This window comes from Clarias gariepinus, chromosome 11 (assembly GCF_024256425.1).
Source record: "Clarias gariepinus isolate MV-2021 ecotype Netherlands chromosome 11, CGAR_prim_01v2, whole genome shotgun sequence".
Lineage (NCBI taxonomy): Eukaryota > Metazoa > Chordata > Actinopteri > Siluriformes > Clariidae > Clarias > Clarias gariepinus.
The window spans coordinates 10,854,225-10,877,106 of NC_071110.1; the positions used below are offsets into that span (position 1 = coordinate 10,854,225).

Below are 22,882 nucleotides of genomic sequence, written 5' to 3' on the forward strand. Positions count from 1 at the left end.
TTTAGTGAATTCTTAGTCAATTGGAAGGTCAGCATCAACTAGTCGGAGAAGGAAAACTTTCCAGGACATTTTTAATAAGCAACTACAATTATTTATTTATTTATATATTTATTTTTACTTACAGTACCACAGTCAAACAAACTTCCGGACAAAATCCCGTAAATATTCTGTGATCTAAAGATCACACCAGTTTAGGATCAAATTTGGGAATGTGGGACAGCCCCCGTAAGTACCATAGAATGTGATTGCAATGCATTCGCTTGTTTTTCCACAAATCTCAAATACACATTTCAACTTAAAAAAAATAAACAAATAAAATATTGTCAGATGTTTTTATAACAGATAAATAATGTATGAGACACTGAGAAATCAGCATACTGAACGTAGAAGACAGGGTCGGTATAAAGAAATGAAAGTTAAATCGTTTTCATCTTGTACTATTTATATTACATTTACATTTTATTTACGTATCAAAAGATTTTCCTGATATCTCAGGTTCTGCTTTTGATTTCCTTTCTATGTTTTTAAAATGTCATGTTCTAAAAAAAAAAAAAAATGTACGTACAACCCAGTATTTTGCAACATACAACTCTGCAACAGAAACTCATAAAAGATAATGGACTCCACGTGTGAGGAAAATGGAAACTATGCTTTACACTTTTTTGTGTGAAAAAACTTTTAACCCACTGCAAACGCCCTCTCTGTAATGATTTTCAATGAAGAATGAGTACATATCATCGAGAAATAATAGAATATATACAGTATACATAATATACAGGATAAAATAAAAATGTAATGTAATGTATATGTCATACATTGATGTATATGTCATACATTAATCAGTGGTTGTACAAAGTATTTAAACATTTGTCTTAACATAATGATAATTTTCATTTGCATTGTCAAAATTTGCAGTCTTAAATACTTTATTGTTACTATTACTATAAACATACATAAACAGTGTTTTACTGCATTCTTATTAAAATAGAATAAATTATACCTAATGTTCTCTAAGGTTGGATTCAAATATAGATTTTAATTTGTTGAATCCTCTGGTATTCACACATTAGCATATGTTGCTTCATATTCACCAGCATGTTCATATGGGTATTCCTCTTCATATGGGTCTTCAAACTAAAAAGGTTAAGATAAAGGTAATAATTAAGATTATATTTCATGTACTCTGCTTCCATTTCTACTATATACAGCAGGTGTTTAAGTAAAAAACTCCTCAAACTGTTTTAATATTGTTACCCTACCTCGCTGTCCAAAAGAACAGGAATAATAAATCCTTTTTTCTCTTCATGTCAAATCAAAAGGTATTGCTTTTTACAACAGATAACATAATTGGAGTTCTAATACTCCTTCCACCTCTACATGTGAGAAATCCAGCAGAAGGAGTAGCTTTGTCTTTTACTGTACTAACACTGAACTGCCAAGGATCATGGTAACCCAATTCATATCTGGTAGTTACAAAATAAAAATAAAAATAAGATTAACATGCTCATACACACCACGGGCAAAACTTTTATTGCATAAAGCTTGTTTTATCCACCTATACTTTTATGCAAATAATAATTTTTAACCTATTTTGATTTAAAATGTTTTGCATGTACAGTATAAAACACAGCACAGCAAACACCCTCACATTTTATGACTATAATTACAGTATTTTGCAATGTTATAAAAAACTAAACAAAACACGATACTATTAGTCGCTGCTACCTGAAATACAACATCGGGCCAGTGATGGTATCGTGTTGGTTTTTTATTTTATTTGTATACCGTTTTTAACAATTGTCACTGTTGCAAAGCAGCTTTACAGAATAATATATATTATATATATGAAAGTATAACTTAGAATTATCAGCCTGTCCCTAATGAGTTTTAAAAGTTCATTTAATAAAATAACATATTACAGTAAATAAACAGTATATAAAGTAATAAACAGTATTACAGAAGTGAGTACTCCTTACGCTTGTGAAGTATCACTTCTACTTTGTGAAGTCATACCACCTTTCAATAAATGCATTATTATATATACGTTTTTCAATTAGAGTATTTCCTCTTATGAGCAATTAAATATTTTAAAACAAATACAAAAAGTTCCTCAGTGCAAAATGTGATGGAGTAATGTCACTATGTATACTATGGAGTATACTATGGATATCTGTGGATATGCAGACTGTCTGAAAACCTAAACAACACGATACTATCACTGGCCCGATGTTGTATTTCAGGCAGCAGCCAGTGATGGTACAGTATCATGTTTTGTTTTGTGTAACATTGCAAAATAATTACTGTCATAAAATGTAAGGATGTCTGTTGTGCTGTGTTGACCTAAAAAAAAAAAAACCTATATCCACTAATAAAAACTTCAAATAAAATAAAATAAAATAAAAATTATACAGTAGTGTGAAAATATTTTAATTAATATGACATTTAACTCAGGAGTATTTGTTATTACACAGGGGTCATTTAATAAAATAACATTGGAATAGCATTCCAGTAGCATTTACAACGGTTGACAGCATGTCTACTAGTTGGAAGTTTGGACACACCTTCTAATTCCATGGTCTTTCCTGATTTTTATTTCTTTTTTTACATTTTTAAAAATTATTTCCCTACATTATTATTTCTCTACATTATTTCTCTTCTTTAAACAGTTGATATTAAGATGTGTTCGCTACTTATACTCCCTAAAGCCTTCATCTTCTTCTTTGTCTTTTGGCTGTTCCCTTTCAGGGGTCGCCACAGCGAATCATTTGCCTCCATCTAACCCTATCCTCTGCATCCTCTTCTCTCACACCAACTAACTTCATGTCCTCTCTCACTGCATCCATAAATCTCCTCCCGATATATTCATATCGGCTGTAATATCGTTAATTTGATGTGCTGTTAATTAATGATTTTTTGAAGCTGTAAATTTTCTAATAGCATATGTTTTATTTCATAAAAAAAAAAAACTGTATTGTTTCTAGAAAATAAATTCAAACTTGGTACTGTACAGTATATCCATAGTTCATTAAATTTAAAGTTCAGGATAAGAGTTTAGAAATTCCAATTAGACAATGTGACGCAGTAAATGTAAAAACACTTTGCCCCTCACACCCAGTGCGATCACACATCTACTGAGTGTTGGAATGGAAATATTACCATCAGTGAAAGGTATATTACACAATTCAGGCATGTAACAGTATCCTATATAGATCTGCTGAATACTGTATTATAACATGATTTTTGCACAACATACGAACAGTGTAACAAGCAGTTTTATAGTATACCGTACATCTCAGATGTCAAGCAAAGTATGCCTCTACATCCTTGATACTGTATGCTCATACTGTCAGTCCTACTGTCTATATATATTTTTGGATAAATTCTGATTAAATAAATTGCAGTTGTCTTTTTTTTTGACTGGTGGACACATTTTTATTATGCTTATTGTTTGACAAAACAATACACATACATTCATTAGCAATGTTAGTACAGTACAATACTGTGTTTCATGGAGGACCAGTGGCTAGCATGCAGTGAACTCACCGCTGTGGCCTCAGATTGATTTTCAATCAGAGAACTGACTCAAAACCAAAAACTAGCATGAGCAGAATGAGCCTTTCAAAAATATTTTTTAAGTTAAGGAATAGTGTACAGTATAAATAAATGTTGTTTTTAAAATCATATTTGCATAAACATGTTGTGTTTGGGTTGCTAGTTCACTGTTATCTTAATGTCACCTAATCTCAATGTCAATGTCGCAGCTGCTCCAACATCATTTCATCGAAGTAAGTCGAATGTTCAAAAGCAACCAATACCAGTGGTGTTCCAACATTCGTAAACATTGCCAAATGAATGTTGCAAGAATGTTTTAAAATCCCTGGCTGCTGCCTGAAATACTCACTGGGAAATGAGTACACCCCTGTGTAATAACAAATACTCCTGAGTTAAATGGCAAATTAATTAAAATATTTTTACATTACTGTATAATTTTTTTTCTTTTTATTTTATTTGAAGTCTTTATTAGTGGACCTTAATTTTTTCTAAAATATTAAATACACTTTGGCATAGAAGATATTATTATTTTTTTTCAGGTCAAAACAGCACAGCAGACATCCTCACATTTTATGACAGTACTTATTTTGCAATGTTATAAAAAAACAAAACAAAACATGATACCATCACTGGCAGCTGCCTGAAATACAACATCGGGCCAGTGATAGTATCGTGTTGTTTAGGTTTTCAGACAGTCTGCATATCCACAGATATCCATAGTATACTCTTTAAGTTTTGCACTGAGGAACTTTTGTTTTTGGAACTTTTTGTATTTGTTTTAAAATATTTAATTGCTCATAAGAGGAAATACTCTAATTGAAAAACTTAGAAATAATGCATTTATTGAAAGGTGGTATGACTTTACAAAGTAGAAGTGATACTCCACAAGCGTAAGGAGTACTGTTTATTTAGAATATTTTATGAATAGACTAAAATAAGAGAAAAGATGCCGTGAACTTACTTCCATGTTGCCATACACATGCTGACTTCCATCATAGCATCGGCTCACATCTTTGCATTTCCTGCAGATTAAATGACTAGTAACTGAACTAAATTCATGTAAAGTAGACGTGATATATTTAATAAAATACTTTATACTACTAGTACCACATTTCTTGTAAACATCATTAATCATGAATCAAATTCACATACTGTATACAGACATATCTACTGTGTAAAACAGGAACACAAATACCTTTTTGCCTCAGACTGTCTGGTTACATTCAGTTCTGTCTTTGGCTGTGGTGTTATGAGAGACTCATTCCTCCTACTGTAAATTTTTGTTTAGAAATGTATACAATATACCTGTATGTACTGTAGGTACTTGACAATTATTAAACATTCTTACCAGGTTTTTGTAATCCACACTGAGAGGCCAGTGATTGTCAGAAGAAAGGCAATGGCAGCAATCGAAATGTATAGGATCTTGGCTGATAAAAATATATCAACACAGTGGTGTGAGGTTTTATGCTTGTAGTTTAATATTAAAGTTATTTTAAAATGCTTATTTTATATAAGTTTTCAAAATAATATAAAAATATAATAAAATATAAAAGTATTTTATACTAAAATATTTCATATTTTATTTCAACCCTCATGTTCATATACAATTTCAATTAAAATTTTTAAAAACAAATATTTCCTAATTTACTTTTTAAATGACTGATTTTACATTTTAAAAACATCACTCACTAAATTGCATTGTTTTTCTGCATTATCCACACTGCCAGCTGACTATTCTTGACTTCAAAGTAAAATTAGCCATTTTAACCTGTACACCAGGATTAAATACTATACAAAGCATATTAACATAGTTAAAAATCGTTAGATAAATTATGATTTCTCACCGCTGTGTGTATCATCGCTGTGTGGCACTTGTAGAGTCATGGTGTAATTCCCCTGACTGTTAATTGCCTGGCAGTGCACCATGTCTGAGAAGCCCAGCGCCCCCTGTAGGGTCACAATAGTCAGAGTGCCATGTTTCTCTTCATGAGATCTGCGCAGCTCTATTGATGGATCTGTACCCCACAACTTGATTTCACTGACTGGATGGGAATCTACTATACATGTACATGTCACTTTTGAGGTGTCCGAAGTACAAGAGGAGCCAACTTTAATCTCAGGAGGATCTATGGGGAAATGTAAAAACATCTCGAGTTATACTGTATTGTACCTCTTGCAAGATACAAAAATATTTCTATGATTAAGTAAATGCAGGATTATTCACCTGAATTGTAAATAAATAAAATTTCAATGCATAAAAAATATGTTTAAAGAAATCAACATGCATTCCCAGTTCCCAGTTTACTCACACAAGATGCTGATCTGTTTTGGACTGGAGTTAGCTTGCCCTTCTGTATTAATGGCTGTGCAGTAGATGGTTTCTATGTGCCTGGACACATTACTCAATGTGAACGTGTGTCCTTCAGACAAGGTGCCAGCCCCAGTAGACCACTGGTAGGTGTGGGGAGCAGGATTACTATCACTGGAGCAGGTCAGGTTCAAGGTGCCTCCCTCAACCACTGAATCATCTGAAATCACTGCAACGTTTTCTGGAGCATCTATCACAAATACACATCTCTTAATAAATTGGAGGTCACTGAAGAAATGTATCATTTTTAAAGATAAGACAGTTAATAAAGCAATCATTATTATTATTTTTTGTACCAGAATTTATATTACCAAAAGCCCTAAATAGCTGGAAAAATAATTTTCCAAGTTTGCATAACAGTGACAGTAAGATAGCTGGTGCTAAACCCAATACCTCTGATACCGTGTAGGGTCACAATTGTCTGGATCTCAAGAAATTAAGTGCAAAATCACCCAATTGTTTATTATTCGTACTTTGGAAACATCGTTCAGCCTATAAAGCATCACTTTGAACTGTGGGACGGAATCAGATTACCCTAAAGAAACCCAACAAGCAGAAAGCGAACATGCAAACTCAACAGCCGAGAGGTGAGATTCAAACCCCCAACACGGAGGTGTGAGGCAACAGTGCTAACCACTAACAAACCTAAACAGAAGTGCTAAATATCTGAGGTGTCACATTCCATCCAGCATGTTTTTCTGTAGTCGAAATTTCTGTGATAGACTTTAGATCTGGAATAATCTGTAACTGAAATGATTAATGAGTGCAACTGTTTTTTAATTTTTTTATGGGGGTGGGGCTTTGAACACTCACGTTAGCCAGAGTGTGATCAGGATGTTGATTTTTAAGCTTAAATCTAGCTTGTCAAAATGCAACAATGGCAAAAAGAAATACTGTATGAATAATATTTCTTAAGAATCATCAGACAAACCAAATCCAACCACATGATTAATCATGCTGACCTATGTGCTATTTTGTTAGTTAGGTTGCTTAACTACTAATGCCAACCACATCATCCCTATCAGAAACTGCCCATAAAACAGTTTCTGTTACAGGAAATGATGCTTCATGAAGCATTACAAGACTGGAGAATTTAAAAGCATAGCATTTGTACAATAGATTACGGTACTGTGTGTTATTTGAGCCAGTAGGGTTATCGCCCTGTAGCCCTCACTTCAGTAGTGATGAAGTGCTTTGAACGCCTGGTCAGAGACTTCATCATTTCTTTACTACCAGACACACTGGACCCACTACAGTTTGCATACCGTCCAAACCGTTCCACGGACGATGCAATCTCACATCTCCTCCATACATCTCTCACTCACCTGGACACTCTGAGGGGGAATTATGTGAAAATGCTCTTCATCAACTACAGTTCTGCATTTAATACCATAATTCCCTCCACACTCACCACCAATCTGGAGCACCTGGGACTCAGCTCATCCATGTGTCAGTGGATCTCCAATTTTCTGACTGGCAGACCACAGGCAGTAAGGATGGGCGGCCATGTCTCAGCCTCCATCACTCTCAGTACTGGAGCCCCGCAGGGTTGTGTTCTGAGCCCCCTGCTATACTCTCTGTACACCTCTGACTGCGTGGCCACTACCAACTCCACCACCGTCATCAAGTTTGCTGACGACATTGTCGTGGTGGGCCTGATCACCAACAACGATGAGACAGCCTACCTGGAGAACTGGTGCCAGAGAAACAATCTCCTCCTGAACGTCAGCAAGACAAAGGAGCTGATAGTGGACTTCAGTACAAAGCAGGTGAGGAACTACCAGACCCCCGTCATCAACAGGAGCCCAGTGGAGAGAGTGGACAGCTTCAGATACCTCGGTGTTCACATCACGCAGGACCTGACATGGTCCTGTCACATCAACACCGTGGTAAAAAAGGCCCGGCAGCGTCTCTACCACCTCAGACGCTTGAGAGACTTTAGACTGCCCTCCAAGGTACTCAGGAATTTCTACTCCTGCACCATAGAGAGCATCCTGACAGGAAACATCACGACCTGGTTCGGGAACAGCACCATGCAGGACAGACGAGCTCTACAGAGGGTGGTGCGATCAGCTGAGCGCATCATCCGCACCGAGCTCCCTGACCTGCACTCAATCTACACCAAGCGGTGCTGGACCAAGGCCAGGAAGGTCTTGAAGGACCTCAGCCATCCCAACAATGGACTGTTTACTCTGTTGCGGTCTGGGAAGCGATTCCGCTCCCTGAGAGCCAACACAGAGAGACTGAGGAGGAGCTTCTTTCCGCAGGCGATAAGGTCTCTCAACCACACCACTAGGCAAAACTAACACAATATTTTCACAATTCTCACAATCAATCAATCAATCTTTATACATCCATGGACACTATGGACAACTCCGCGCACATCACATCTACACTACATGTTTACGTTTACATTCTGGATCATTGCACAAAGACACTTTAATAAGCATTGCACAAAGTCACTTTTTCTATGCATACTTGCACACCATTATAGTTCTATGTGTACAGTATATTTCTATTTTCAGGTTCTATTTTTTCCAGTTAAATTTTTATTTAAATTTTCTATCATATTTCTTCTATTGATATTTATTACTTGTTTTGATTCTCTTTTTAAGGTCACTGGCGGTCGTGTAAGCATTTCACTCCATTTCGTACTGTGTATGACTGTGTATGTGACAAATAAAATTTGAATTTGAACTGAGCATAATGTTGAAATTTAACAGTAAGGATTTAAATAAGTTCTTATATGGCTTGCCAACAGATTATTATCTAAACTGGGTAACAAGTAATACAAAATAACAGGTATCTCCTTACGCATGAAAGAACATGGGGGTGCTTTTATTTTTGCAATTTTACTTTTGCAAATGTTATCACTTCTGCTAACTTTCTTTGTATAATCTTTAATTTGCTTTATAAAATGTATATTCTCTAAATTTTTACTTACATTTTACTTCAAGAGTTGTCATTCTGATACCCTTCTTGCCTCCTTGAAACACAGCTGTGCAAGTGAGATTTCTCTTGTGGTCTGTTTTGGATGGTGTAAAGCTCAGGGATGATATGATCTTCCACTGGCCATTGGTCTGCTGCAGTGATTGGCTGCTAACTGTCCCTTTGTGGCTCCAGGTAAAGTTGGGTGGGTTAGAAGGACAAGAGTGCAACACTGAACAGGTGACAGTAACCCGCTTTCCTGAGCTTATTCCCTCTGGTATGGATAGAGTAGGCTGTTCTGGAGAATCTGCATTTGAATATACAACAACAACAAAATTCATTAAATAAAAAAATAAAATATATATATATATTCCAATCATATGCATGAACATAATGTTTGCTCAGTAATACACCAGTATTATTACTACAAATAGAGAGAATACGAACACGAAAAGCTAAATATTTATACTAAAAATGCTGTAAAATCCTGTTCACCCTTTATAAACCATTTATTTAATTATATTTAGTTTGTGTTACTGGTCCTACAGCCACAGTTAAAACACTGAATCAGTTATACACACCACTGATTGTTAAATTCTGGTGGGGCGTCTGGGTCACCTTTTAAAAATATATTTAAATATTTTTTAACATTAACTAAAAAAAACATTACTACAGTAGTATGGTTTAAAACAATGTTGATTCTAGGATTTAGGCATCAGGGAGGATGAGCTCCAGGCAAAATGTAATTACGTAAGTATGAACTTTAATCAAATGGATTGGTGAGAGTTTGGTGCTATGAGCTTGTGATCCACCCCAAAAGTGAAACGAAACTTGGCCCAACTTCTGCAAATGTCTGATATGTAAGACACACAGCTGCCTGCATTGTCCCCCCCTTTTTAAATCAACTGTTGTTTCCCTTTATGTTTAGGCAAATTTAAAATGAAAGATAAAATCTTTTCATCTGTTTTTGCTTTTTTTGTTTTTTGGTTCAACAAATGGCTATAGTAATTTATAGCCATTTGTTTAACCAAAAGAAGAAAATAAAACAAAACAAAAAAAGATATCTCTCATTTTAAATTTGCCTAATCATAAAGGCAAAGGACAGTTAATAGAGTCAATAAAAAAACACTACAGAAAAAAAGAGTATATTGTATATTATATTAATAATATTATCATATATATATATATATATCAATATATAACATATAGCAATAAATCTAGTATTGAAAGATTTATACAAGATTTATACAAGTTTTTCTTTTTGATTCTCTCTCTCTCCCTATATATATATATATATATATATATATATATATATATATATATATATATATATATAAATAATGTGTTAAAACTTGATTTAACAGGCTGGATGCCAGTACATCTTTGCCGAATAACATTCACCTTTTATTGTAACAGATACTTTACTGTGACTATATGAGTACTTGTTGAAATCTTCAATCTCAATCCGGAACATGAATGGTCCTCTATCACTATGACGCAAAGGGTTGATCCTCAGGGAGCAGTTACGGTGACTTAAGTCACCCAAGAGGCTTGTACGCTGCTGATAGGCGCTGCTGATTTTGGAGCTATCTGAATGGAAGACTTTGTCATTAGAATTTGTCAACCAGATTCCTGTGATGTGTGAAGCCTTCCGGTCTGCACCAGGATACCTATATAGACAGGGAATCACCACACATGAGCCCTCTAGGCCGACCACAGTTTGAGGAACCTCTGCATTCCATGACTCGCTCTGAGTTGGAGACACTGCAGTGGCAAAATATGAATATAGGTCAGTTTTCCAGTGTTGTTTTTAGATCCAGACTGTGACAAAGACAAACATTAATAATCAGGTGACTTTGGGCTTATTTTTTTTTATAACCATAACTGTCTTCTGAACTGGATTGGAATATAAAAGTATGATCTTGCATACATGCTAAAATAGTCTGGAAGAAATGCATTATTAGCAAGTTTTTAGAACAATGTTAGTTAAAAAAAAACATATCACTGAAGCTCTCTTGCACAAAATATTAAACCGTTAGAAGTTTAGAACACAGTTCAGAAGTTATTAAAGCAGTAAATTATTTACATACAGTACATAATTATATAAGGTAATGTAAACAAACATTTATTAGATGCATTAATATTAATAGTATTGAAAAATCTAAAGTATAATAATCTACTGTTTTCTTATGCTTTCTTATATATTTGTGTTTATATAGGTTCAGTTTGACTTAAATGAAGTCTGAAAATGCTACGTAAATCAACACTGTGGATTTTACAGTGTAGTTTCTTTATATACACATTTATGTTTCATACAGTACATGCCATCAGGATTATACAATAAATAAAAATACATATAGAGTTTGTTTTACACACCTTTGAGCCAGAGCGCATAGATGCACAACATCCAGCAACTAAATGGCATCTTCCTCTCTTTTTATGAAGCTGAAAACATGATTCCATCATTAATTTTATTATAGCATTTTAGATTAATAAAAATCTTATTTTTTTTTTTTTATAAATATATAAGAAAAGCAAAGTTTAAAGCATTGTTACTTTGAAATGTAATGTGGTTACTTACCTCCCACACCATGTGGTACTATCCTTGATCACAAGTGAACTGTCTTTAAAAACTTTCCGATGTTCCTTTTTTTTTTTGTCTTAGACTTATTTATAGTCATCAGCACTTCCTATATGTCTCAGAATCACTGCTTAACAAATAATTATTGAGAGAGAGAGAGAGAGAGAGAGAGAGGGAAAGAGGGAGAAGGAGAGAGAGACTTTTTGAATAGTAACAACAATGAAGGGCAAAGAAATAAAAAGTTTCCTAAAGCGCCAAGTTCGTTTTTCTGACCTTAACCCTCATGAGAATGTCTTTCACTTCCTGAAGGCAAAAGTGAAGGTGTATGCAGTCTGGCAAATGCCTGGTAACACAACTCAGGGAGGAAATTTAACATGTGGTGACATTCATGGGTTATAGATGTCTTAAATGTAATGCCTTCAACTGGATTGTTTTGGTATCCAAGTATTAATAATATATGTCATGAAAATGGACTATGTACAAAAACAATTGCTGCACTTATAGACTTGACTGTGTAAATGTGTGTGAGGGTGCAAATGTAAATGCAGCACGGTTGTGGGAAAATTCATTGCACATTTAATGTTTCTGAACAATAACACCTGTTTTTCGTGTGAAGAAAATAGGAAGTGGTAATGACTACAACCAAGGCTAAGAAAAACAACCCAGTAAAGAGTACTTAAAAACAGATAACTTTTGATTGAGTGGCATTTGCTGTGAAATGGTAAATAACCATGTAGATAGATAGATAACTGAACACCACCATAACCATGGAGATGCTAATTGACTTTTTGCTGGTCCATGTTTGCCCAGATAGTGTTTCCAACATCTAAAAGAAGTTCCAGTAAGATGCTGTTTTAACCAGATGATTGTTGCCAAGATGTTTTTTTATGCCTATGTCATAGCAATATTGGCCTTTCTGGGGCAGAATGATTGAACAACATACATCTTTATTGCCACAAATTTGGTAATTAACCTATCATGATTATTAGGTTAGGGGTGCTGAATTCCTTACAACTTTTTAAATTTTATTTACCAAGCCCAAAGAATCTAAACATCCATTATTGATAGTGATTGACTATAGCTAGAAGCTCCTCTGTGCCAACATAAACAGGCTTTGTTTGATAGCACTAATTTACCTGGTTAAAAAGCTGTTTGTGTGGCTTTATCCATTAGACTGCATCTGTTGCTTGTGCGCCTGAGTTGTCAGTGATCCAGCCGCCCTCTGCCCTCTGGACCTCTCTATGCGGAGACCCTGTCGCATGGATGCTCCCGGCTCCCTCATGAGGAGGCCTCCTTTGTGGAATGCTTGGGATGCGTTTGGTGAAAGGGACAGTTCTGCTTAAGCATAAGGATAACTTAAACATCTTTCTTGTTATACTGAAATTTCTGACTCTTCTCACACTGTAGGACCGCAGGCTGCAATCAGCAGACTGGTGACATATGAAAAATTACTATATTCTGCTCCGTAATTCCCACTTTTTGGTCTTAGGTCTTGGACAGGCCACAATTGCTGCAGTTTTGTCAATTTGAGGACACACATATCCATAACCTAACTGGAATCCCACTAATAGAATATGATGAGATGTGCTTAGATTGATTTTCCTTGTTTGATTCAGTTAAACTAGTTCCTGGTTGATGACAAATAATTAAATAAAAACAAATCTATGCCATGCCTTTAATTTCTTCCCAATTCTGTAAATTTTTTTCCCAAACTATCAAAACCTCTAAAAAACTTCAAAACTATCAACTCCAAACTCATAAGCATATTATTAAGGACTTATAAGAATTGAAATGTGGGTTTGGTGGTTGTAGTTCCAACATGGATTGTGTTTAAGTGGTTTGGTGAACAAAGCCAAAAACATGTAAAAACTGCTGTGGTTTTAATATACAGTGGTGTGAAAAACTATTTGCCCCCTTCCTGATTTCTTATTCTTTTGCATGTTTGTCACACAAAATGTTTCTGATCATCAAAAACATTTAACTTTTAGTCAAAGATAACACAAGTAAACACAAAATGCAGTTTTTAAATGATGGTTTTTATTATTTAGGGAGAAAAAAATCCAAACCTACATGGCTCTGTGTGAAAAAGTAATTGCCCCCTGAACCTAATAACTGGTTGGGCCACCCTTAGCAGCAATAACTGCAATCAAGCATTTGGGATAACTTGCAACGAGTCTTTTACAGCGCTCTGGAGGAATTTTGGCCAACTCATCTTTGCAGAATTGTTGTAATTTAGCTTTATTTAAGGGTTTCCTAGCATGAACCGCCTTTTTAAGGTCATGCCACAACATCTCAATAGGATTCAGGTCAGGACTTTGACTAGGCCACTCCAAAGTCTTCATTTTGTTTTTCTTCAGCCATTCAGAGGTGGATTTGCTGGTGTGTTTTGGGTCATTGTCCTGCTGCAGCACCCAAGATCGCGTCAGCTTGAGTTGACGAACAGATGGCCGGACATTCTCCTTCAGGATTTTTTGGTAGACAGTAGAATTCATGGTTCCATCTATCACAGCAAGCCTTCCAGGTCCTGAAGCAGCAAAACAACCCCAGACCATCACACTACCACCACCATATTTTACTGTTGGTATGATGTTCTTTTTCTGAAATGCTGTGTTACTTTTACGCCAGATGTAACGGGACACGCACCTTCCAAAAAGTTCAACTTTTGTCTCGTCAGTCCACAAGGTATTTTCCCAAAAGTCTTGGCAATCATTGAGATGTTTTTTAGCAAAATTGAGACGAGCCTTAATGTTCTTTTTGCTTAAAAGTGGTTTGCGCCTTGGAAATCTGCCATGCAAGCCGTTTTTGCCCAGTCTCTTTCTTATGGTGGAGTCGTGAACACTGACCTTAATTGAGGCAAGTGAGGCCTGCAGTTCTTTAGATGTTGTCCTGAAGTCTTTTGTGGCCTCTCAGATGAGTTGTCTCTTCGCTCTTGGGGTAATTTTGGTCGGCCAGCCACTCCTGGGAAGGTTCACCACTGTTCCATGTTTTTGCCATTTGTGGATAATGGCTCTCACTGTGGGTCGCTGGAGTCCCAAAGCTTTAGAAATGGCTTTATAACCTTTACCAGACTGATAGATCTCAATTACTTTTGTTCTCATTTGTTCCTGAATTTCTTTGGATCTTGGCATGATGTCTAGCTTTTGAGGTGCTTTTGGTCTACTTCTCTGTGTCAGGTAGCTCCTATTTAAGTGATTTCTTGATTGAAACAGGTGTGGCAGTAATCAGGCCTGGGGGTGACTACAGAAATTGAACTCAGGTGTGATAAACCACAGTTAAGTTATTTTTTAACAAGGGGGGCAATCACTTTTTCACACAGGGCCATGTACGTTTGGATTTTTTTTTCTCCCTAAATAATAAAAACCATCATTTAAAAACTGCATTTTGTGTTCAATTATGTTATCTTTGACTAATAGTTAAATGTGTTTGATGATCAGAAACATTTTGTGTGACAAACATGCAAAAGAATAAGAAATCAAGAAGGGGCAAATAATTTTTCACACCACTGTATTTATTGTATCATTTATAAAAAGAAGTTCTGTAACCCTAATGAAAAAAGAACTAAACAATTCCCAAGAATAGTTATAATTTAATCTTAATGCCTGCTGTAGATGTCATGCTCATATTGGAGGCCGGCCTGAGTTTTTGTTATTGAAACACAGCTGTCATTGATATTAATATGTAACATGAAATTTGAACTTGGGGTGAAATTTGTCTGTGCTCACCTTTAATTGCCATATTTCTGACATTGTAAGAAAAGAAAGTGAGTAGGTGTTATCAGAAACAAGAAACAGGATTCCTGTTAAATTAGCTGATTTCACTTTTCATTTTGACAAACTGAAAGTAATGCATGAGAATGATCTGTATCAGATCAGATCATGATCATTCAGCAGATTTTATTACAGTAAGTAGACTATATTACGGAGTTGACTTCAATATTATAGTGCTTACAGATTGCTCAACGGAGGTATACTACTGTTTTGTGCCGTTGTATTTGTATTTGGCCACTTCTGAAGCATGCTCAAATGATCACTTTCTCCTGTTCTTTGTTGTGTAGTCTGCACATTGGACTGATGCCATACCAGAGAAGACCTCCAGAGTGTAACACTGACCTCTAGGGGATACTTACAGAAAGCCAGTTTAAATTTGCTTTCACATTCTCTTTATTTTGATTTGCATTTATCAACATGAGAAAAGTTTTAATTCTTTATGTATTTATTTGCAAATAAATGAAGTTGGACGCTGAATAATCGAAAGCGTTTTGGGCTCCAGACTCTTATCTGTAGCGATTATTCACGTCCGACGACAGAGTACTGCGCGGGTTAGGGATCGTCTATAAATTACTCTACGACTAAACATACGGATAATAATAATAATAATAATAATAAACTGACACTAACAGTAAAAAATATTTTTAAATGTGTTTGTTTATTATTATTTGTCATGAACCAAATGGTACAGGCTGTTGTTAATGCCGTGGGCAGAAAAGGGCAGGCATAGGTGCAGAGGGCTGTTTTCGAACAAAAGAGTCTTTATTCAGGATATAACCAAAACAGGACTCCCAAAGAAACAAAACAAACAAAGAAACGAACACTTAATTATACAACCCATAGCTGACCAATACCCAGGCTAGAGGACAAGACACAAGACATAAGCACTACGTTGAGACACATGCTTAAGGACAAAACACAGGCTCTAATACCAGTTACACTAAATATAAGCACTATGTTGAGACACATGCTTAAGGATGAAACACAGACTCAAGCTAAGCATGGAGCTGAAAACAGGGACAAGACGAGAGACACGACTAGAGACGTGAGAAATGACTAAGGATAAAGACATGGCAATCACCTAAACATGGCTATTAGCTAAACATGGTCATTAGCTAACCATGGCAGTTACACATTCATCTGGCTAAGCATGTCTTTAGCCTAACACGCAGATAGCTACACTTACCCTATAGCTAAACACAACACTAGGGACTCGGGACACAGAAACACAGAGGCTAGGCCAGTGGTTCTCAAACATTTTCTGTCATTCCCCACTTAAGGGGGTGGGCAAATTTTCACGCCCCACTTGTCAACAAAATGATAACGAAAACGGCCAAGTGTACTATTTATTGTAATATCAATTTCTAAACCGATAAGATCAAATAACGGCAAGTTTAAAACAGATAAAATACACGTGCAATTGTTATAAGTGTCTTCCTACTTTGTTGGGTCTCGTGCTGTCTGCTGCCAGCGGTTTAAGACACAAAACACACACGGGTCTCTCTTCTGCCCCACCATCCCCACCATGAATCCAAGCGCAACATAGGCTTCATCATGTTTACCTTTCGGCTGGCTTTTTGGTCGATTAGGCTGATGATGCTGAATCACCTGCTTTTTTGTGGTCCATGTAACAAATGTATCCATTGACGTTATTATGCTCACTACATACAGTACGCTACTGACCAGGTGGTGTTAGGTCTACAATGCCCCCCCCGCCACAGATAGCCCCCCCCCACATAATCTCTTTCAAATAATATATTAAAACATAAATTCATAGGTTTATGGTTTACAAATGACAAATTATAACAAATTAATTTCATTATAAAATAAGCAATATAAAAAAATGTATAGGGGAAAAATATATAAATTATATATTTTTTTCATATAGGCCTACAACATGTGTATTTTTATATTGCTTATTTTATAATAAAAATCGTTTCCTGTAATTTTTCACCACAAACAATATTTATTAAGTGCAATTTGTGATAAATAATTTGTTATTTGTACATTGACAAACCCCTGCGAAATAAATTTTTTGGGAGGATTTGTATTAATTGTCTCGACGGCTGTCACGTGCCTAGGGTTAATTATAATAGTAATAATATATTTAATAATAATAAACCTTTGAATGTCCTAATATAATATTTGATAAAGGTTATGTAGGGGGGCAATTTGTGGGAGGGGGGCATTTTAGCGCAAAACACCTGTTTGTGTCCGAATTAAAGTTAGTTTTATAATTGCATCTCCGAATTCAATAGCTGCGTAAATAAACCCGAAAATAAGACCCACATATATTGCCTCTCTACATCGTCTTTAAGCTACATCCGCCTTAAATTATACATGTTTAAAAGCATAAACACCATTATTCTCTACGGCGCAACAGATGATTTAGGGATCATCGCAAAAAGTCGCACACCAACAAAAAGCGTAGAACGATATTGATCTTCCCTTCTGTTCAGCGCCTGAAGGAACAAAACACAACTTTGTTGCCACACTGGAAACTAGAAATGCCAGACTAGTACTGCCTGATAAAATATTAATTTTTAACAAAAATACAGAAACATTAACATACACATTGGAATAAATTAAATTACATATATAATACAGAATGTTTCCTTATATATTGTTCCTCTGCAATTAACATGCCGACGTTAAACCGTTATTGTTGCACTATGGTTCCACTTTTTCTCTGATGTTATTTTAATTAACTTGTATAAATGATCCATTTCTTTGCGTGTGATTGTTTAGTTTCGAGTGTCCGATCTTTATTGTCAATAAAGAAAAGCATGAATTAGTATAGGTACTTTCCTATTATTTTCCACTAATTCCCTCCCGTTCATTGCGCCCCAACTGTCATGTCTGTATTCCCCACTAGTGGGGCGCGCCCCACATTTTGAGAACCACTGGGCTAGGCTAATTACTTACCTATGCTCTAACAAACAACACAATATGACTCAACACAGAATCAGCTCCACACACACTTGAACACACAAGACGTACATGCAAACACATTTGGCCCGGGGACATGCTTAGTAGTTATGGGTTAACATGAACTACAAAATAACAATATAAAATAAACCAACATATAAATAAAGAAAAAACAATACACAAAACAAAATGCCCACTTGACAGTACGTACAAACGTTCAACGCTCGACCCAGTTTCCCAGACTAATCAGCTCTTTATTGAAGATTTAACGACCTACCTCGGTTCAGGTGAGCTCCTGCACCTAGTGCCTGACCGAGGTGCCTTCTGGGAAACTGAGTCTGCAAAACAAAAAGGGCAAAACAGTGCCCTCTAGTGGTGATTACTTACATTATTTTTATTATTATTATTATTATTATTATTATTATATGTCATGGATGGTGCTATGATTTAGCATATTATCACTTTTATTAATTAAAAATTTATTAATAATTAATGAGTGAAAATTCAATATTTTAGTAAAAAACTTCTATATCATGTAATCTGTTGCCAAAAAAAAAACTCTTCTAAAATGTATGTTTACCTGTCATGCAGGGGGCACAACCTTTTTTAAAAAAGTGTTATAACTTTGCATATTTATAAATATTTAAAAAAAATGAATTATTTAATTTCAAAAAACAACTTCCAGGTCATGTGATATGTTGGCACAAAATTCTTTCTAAAGTGTGTAGTCACCTGTCCTGAAGAGGTCCGGTTCAAAAAAGGCCATAAACAGGATTTGGTGTGTCATAATAAATACTTTTTTGAAAATGGGTTTGTTGGTTTCAATGTTTCATCTTTATTAATATTATTATTAAATATTATATTAATTTCAGTCACACAGTAATTTATAGATGGTCGCAAGCCCCTGGAGGTGACGCTGTTCTCCACAGATCGGAGCCCGGAGCACTTTCAAGCCAACTGCATTGCGGTGATACACAGAGTAAGTGAAACTATTTATGACAGAAGTAGCAGATTCTAAGCAAAAAACAATTATTTGGATTATTTGCAAGAATGGTATTGTCAAGTGCATTTTCAAAACCCATCAAGCAAAATGATGAAACATGAAGATCCCGGAAAAGCAAGATCAAAACTCGTCTGAGAGCCCGAAGACAACAGGGATCCAACAAAAGTCTTGTGGCCTTGCCCCTCACGCAGAGATTTCTCCAATTTCTTTCATTCTTTTGAAGACACGTTGTTTTTAAAGTATTTCACAATCTTTTAACCCCTCACCCCCCCTTTTTTAAAAAACTTTTTTACAAACCTGTAGCAAACATGACCTGTTAAATGAGCTCATTTAGTGGATAGAAGTGTTTCACTGTTTAAACATTTACAGTGCATCCGCGCTGGGCTTTACATCGACTGTGTGCTGGACGGCGTCTTACTGCGGGCGCTCGTGGACACCGGCTCCACTTTTTCATTGCTGCGCTCTGGATTACTGGGGCAAAGCAAGCGTGTTTGCGGATGGCCTGATCCTGCCTTCAGCATCTGCACCGTTGCTGGGGGCTACGGGAAGGTAAGGGCGTGGCGCACAGCGCGAGTCCAGGTGGGTGGACGGACTTATTCCCACGAGTTCGTTGTGGGGAATGTCAAGGAGGACTGCGTTTTGGGGTTGGACATTTTGGGTAGATGGGGTGCGGTGCTGAACTTGTCCAGCGGAACTCTGCGTGGTAACTTCGGGGTAGCCAGGTTGCTCGGACCCAAACCACAGCCGGACAGGTTAGCAGCACACACCCGGGGGGCGGAACTTCCGGTAGCAGACCGAGCGGGAAATCTGCGCGCTAACACCGGCGCTTTACCTCGCCGGCCGGGCAGCAAAGCGCGTGGCCGGTACTGCGAGCGAGTGGAGCGCCGTGTCGACGTAGAACCCTCGACGCAGGACGTTCCCCCCGTGCAGTCCTCCAGGCCCTCCGGTGGTGATCAGCCGTCCGAGCCAGCGTGCAGCCGTGTTACTGCGTCACCCAGAGCGTCACCCGCAGTCGCTCCGCCGGTCTTCCAGCTGAACTGTGAATCGCTCATCGCCAGGCAGAAGGGTCCCACCCAGCGCTCGCGGGCACCGCTGCAAGACTTTCGGGTTTCGCCCCTGGCTGTGGGCGTGGACACTCACAGCCAGGGGTGAGATTTTGCTGCTGGCGAGCAGGTGTGGGTGTGTTCCTCCGGAAGGAGGAGGAGGGGGCTCTCGGCCGGGCGTGTGTCTCACTGGGTGGGCCCCTTTACGGTAATAGCTCGGCTCTCCGATGTCATCTACCGGGTGCGGTTGGCAGGGCGGGCACGAGTTTTGCTCCACCGGGACCGTCTTGCGCCTCACCAGCCGCACGCCGGGGAAACATCGAACTCTGTGGAGGCCGGACCGCCTCAGGACTACGTTCGCGTTTATCCCTCACCTGCCAAAGGACGCCGGCGTTCCCACCACCAGCGCCGACCGCCTCCACGCCTCCGAAACAAAGTTCGTCGTGGTGACCGGGGACGGTCACAGCTCGGGTGGGGGCAGTGTGGCATGGGCGGGTCGGCGGCTGGCGACCAGCATGCCTTGCGGGGATGTCGGTGTGTTCACCATGATGGGGAAAGGTGTTTGGGTTAGTGGCTTCGGCCCTGTTTGTGTGTGTGGGGGTGTGACGTGTGAAATGTGCTCCAGTTCAGGCTGACGCTGAATTGGATGTAGGCTCCTGAGTGAAGGTGCTGCTCATGCCATACCTGCTGTGTGCCTAATAAAGTACTCCCAGCCATTGCATTGGGCAGCAAGTAAGCTCACTCGTCTCTCCAGCATCCTTTCCGGCGTAAAAACGCTACAATATTTATTGCTTATATGTAGTTTTTTATTTTCTTTTTAAGGACACCGGCGGTCGTATAAGCATTTCACTGCATATCGTATTGTGTATGACTGTGTATGTGACAAATAAAATTTGAATTTGAATTTGAAATTTGAATTTAATAAGTAATAAATATGAATAAAAGAAATACGATAGAAAATTAAATTAAAAAAATAAAAATAAAATTTTGCTAGGAAAAATAAAAGAAATATGCTGTACAAAATAGAAATATACTGTACAAATAGAAATATAATGGTGTGCAAATATGCATAGAAAAAGTGTCTTTGTGCAATAGTTATTAAAGTGTCTTTGTGCAATGGTCCAGAATGTAAATGTAAACATGTAGTGTAGATGAGAAGGTAGCTGTGCGTGAAATTGTCCATAGTGTCCATGGATGTATAAAGATTGATTGATTGATTGTGAAAAGATTGTGTTATTTCTGCATACTGGTGTGGTTGAGAGACCTTATCGCCTGCGGGAATAAGCTCCTCCTCAGTCTCTCTGTGTTGGCCCTCAGGGAGCGGAATCGCTTCCCAGACCGCAACAGAGTGAACAGTCCATTGTTGGGGTGGCTGAGGTCCTTCACGACCTTCCTGGCCTTGGTCCAGCACCGCTTGGTGTGGATTGAGTGCAGGTCAGGGAGCTCGGTGCGGATGATGCGCTTAGCTGATCGCACCACCCTCTGTAAAGCTCGTCTGTCCTGCATGGTGCTGTTCCCGAACCAGGTCGTGATGTCTCCGTCAGGATGCTCTCTATGGTGCAGGAGTAGAAATTCCTGAGCACCTTGGAGGGCAGTCTAAAGTCTCTCAAGCGTCTGAGGTGGTACAGACGCTGCCGGGCCTTTTTTACCACGGTGTTGATGTGACAGGACCATGCCAACACCGAGGTATCTGAAGCTGTCCACTCTCTCCACTGGGCTCCTGTTGATGATGGAGGTCTGGTAGTTCCTCACCTGCTTTGTACTGAAGTCCACTATCAGCTCCTTTGTCTTGCTGACATTTAGGAGGAGATTGTTTCTCTGGAACCAGTTCTCCAGATTTCCAACCTCCTCCAGGTAGGCCGTCTCATCGTTGTTGGTGATCAGGCCCACCACGACAGTGTCGTCAGCAAACTTGATGACGGTGGTGGAGTTGATGGTGGCCACGCAGTCGTGGGTGTACAGAGAGTACAGCAGGGGGCTCAGAACACAACCCTGGGGGGCTCCAGTACTAAGAGTGATGGAGGCTGAGACATGTTCGCCCATCCTTACTGCCTGTGGTCTGCCAGTCAGAAAATTGGAGATCCACTGACACATGGATGAGCTGAGTCCCAGGTGCTCCAGCTTGGTGGTAAGTGTGGAGGGAATTATGGTATTAAATGCAGAGCTGTAGTCGATGAAGAGCATTTTCACATAATTCCCCCTCAGAGTGTCCAGGTGAGTGAGAGATGTATGGAGGAGATGTGAGATTGCATCGTCCGTGGAACGGTTTGGACAGTATGCAAACTGTAGTGGGTCTAGTGTGTCTGGTAGTGAAGAGATGATGAAGTCTCTGACCAGGCGTTCAAAGCACTTCATCACTACTGAGGTGAGGGCTACAGGGCGATAATCATTGAGGGAAGCAGGATGAGGTTTCTTTGGGACAGGAACAATGATGGACTCTTTGAAGCATGTGGGGATCACCAACTGAGATAAAGAGATGTTGAATATCTCAGTGAACACAGGTGCTAGCTGGTCTGCGCAGGCTCTGAGGATACGACCTGAGATGCCATCTGGTCCTGCTGCTTTCCTGGTGTTCACTCTCTTGAAGGCTCTCCTCACGTCATGCTCGGTGATGATGAATGCGTTTCCGGTGCTGGCAGTGTCTTCCTGTCTGCAGCTGTTAGCGCCGCTAGCATTAGCATCGCTAGCGTCTTTAGCTGCAGCCTCGAA

The 22,882-nt window shown here is 38.1% G+C and overlaps 1 protein-coding gene across 2 annotated transcripts; it reads right to left on the reverse strand.

Moving 5' to 3' along the window:
- Positions 1–543: 543 nt before the first annotated feature.
- Positions 544–11,635, reverse strand: LOC128533135 (Schwann cell myelin protein-like). Of its 2 annotated transcripts, none has more exons than XM_053507362.1 (10): positions 11,433–11,635; positions 11,228–11,296; positions 10,253–10,615; positions 8,868–9,158; positions 5,865–6,113; positions 5,400–5,681; positions 4,901–4,982; positions 4,748–4,822; positions 4,514–4,574; positions 544–1,134 (listed from the first exon to the last, which is right to left on the reverse strand). In XM_053507362.1, exons 2-10 carry the CDS (start codon positions 11,274–11,276, stop codon positions 1,060–1,062), a joined length of 1,527 nt encoding a protein of 508 aa, XP_053363337.1. In that variant the 5' UTR covers positions 11,277–11,296; positions 11,433–11,635; the 3' UTR covers positions 544–1,059. The 2 variants fall into 2 exon arrangements, with proteins under 2 accessions (XP_053363337.1, XP_053363338.1); XM_053507363.1 differs by having other exon boundaries at positions 10,253–10,521; positions 11,433–11,633.
- Positions 11,636–22,882: the final 11,247 nt, after the last annotated feature.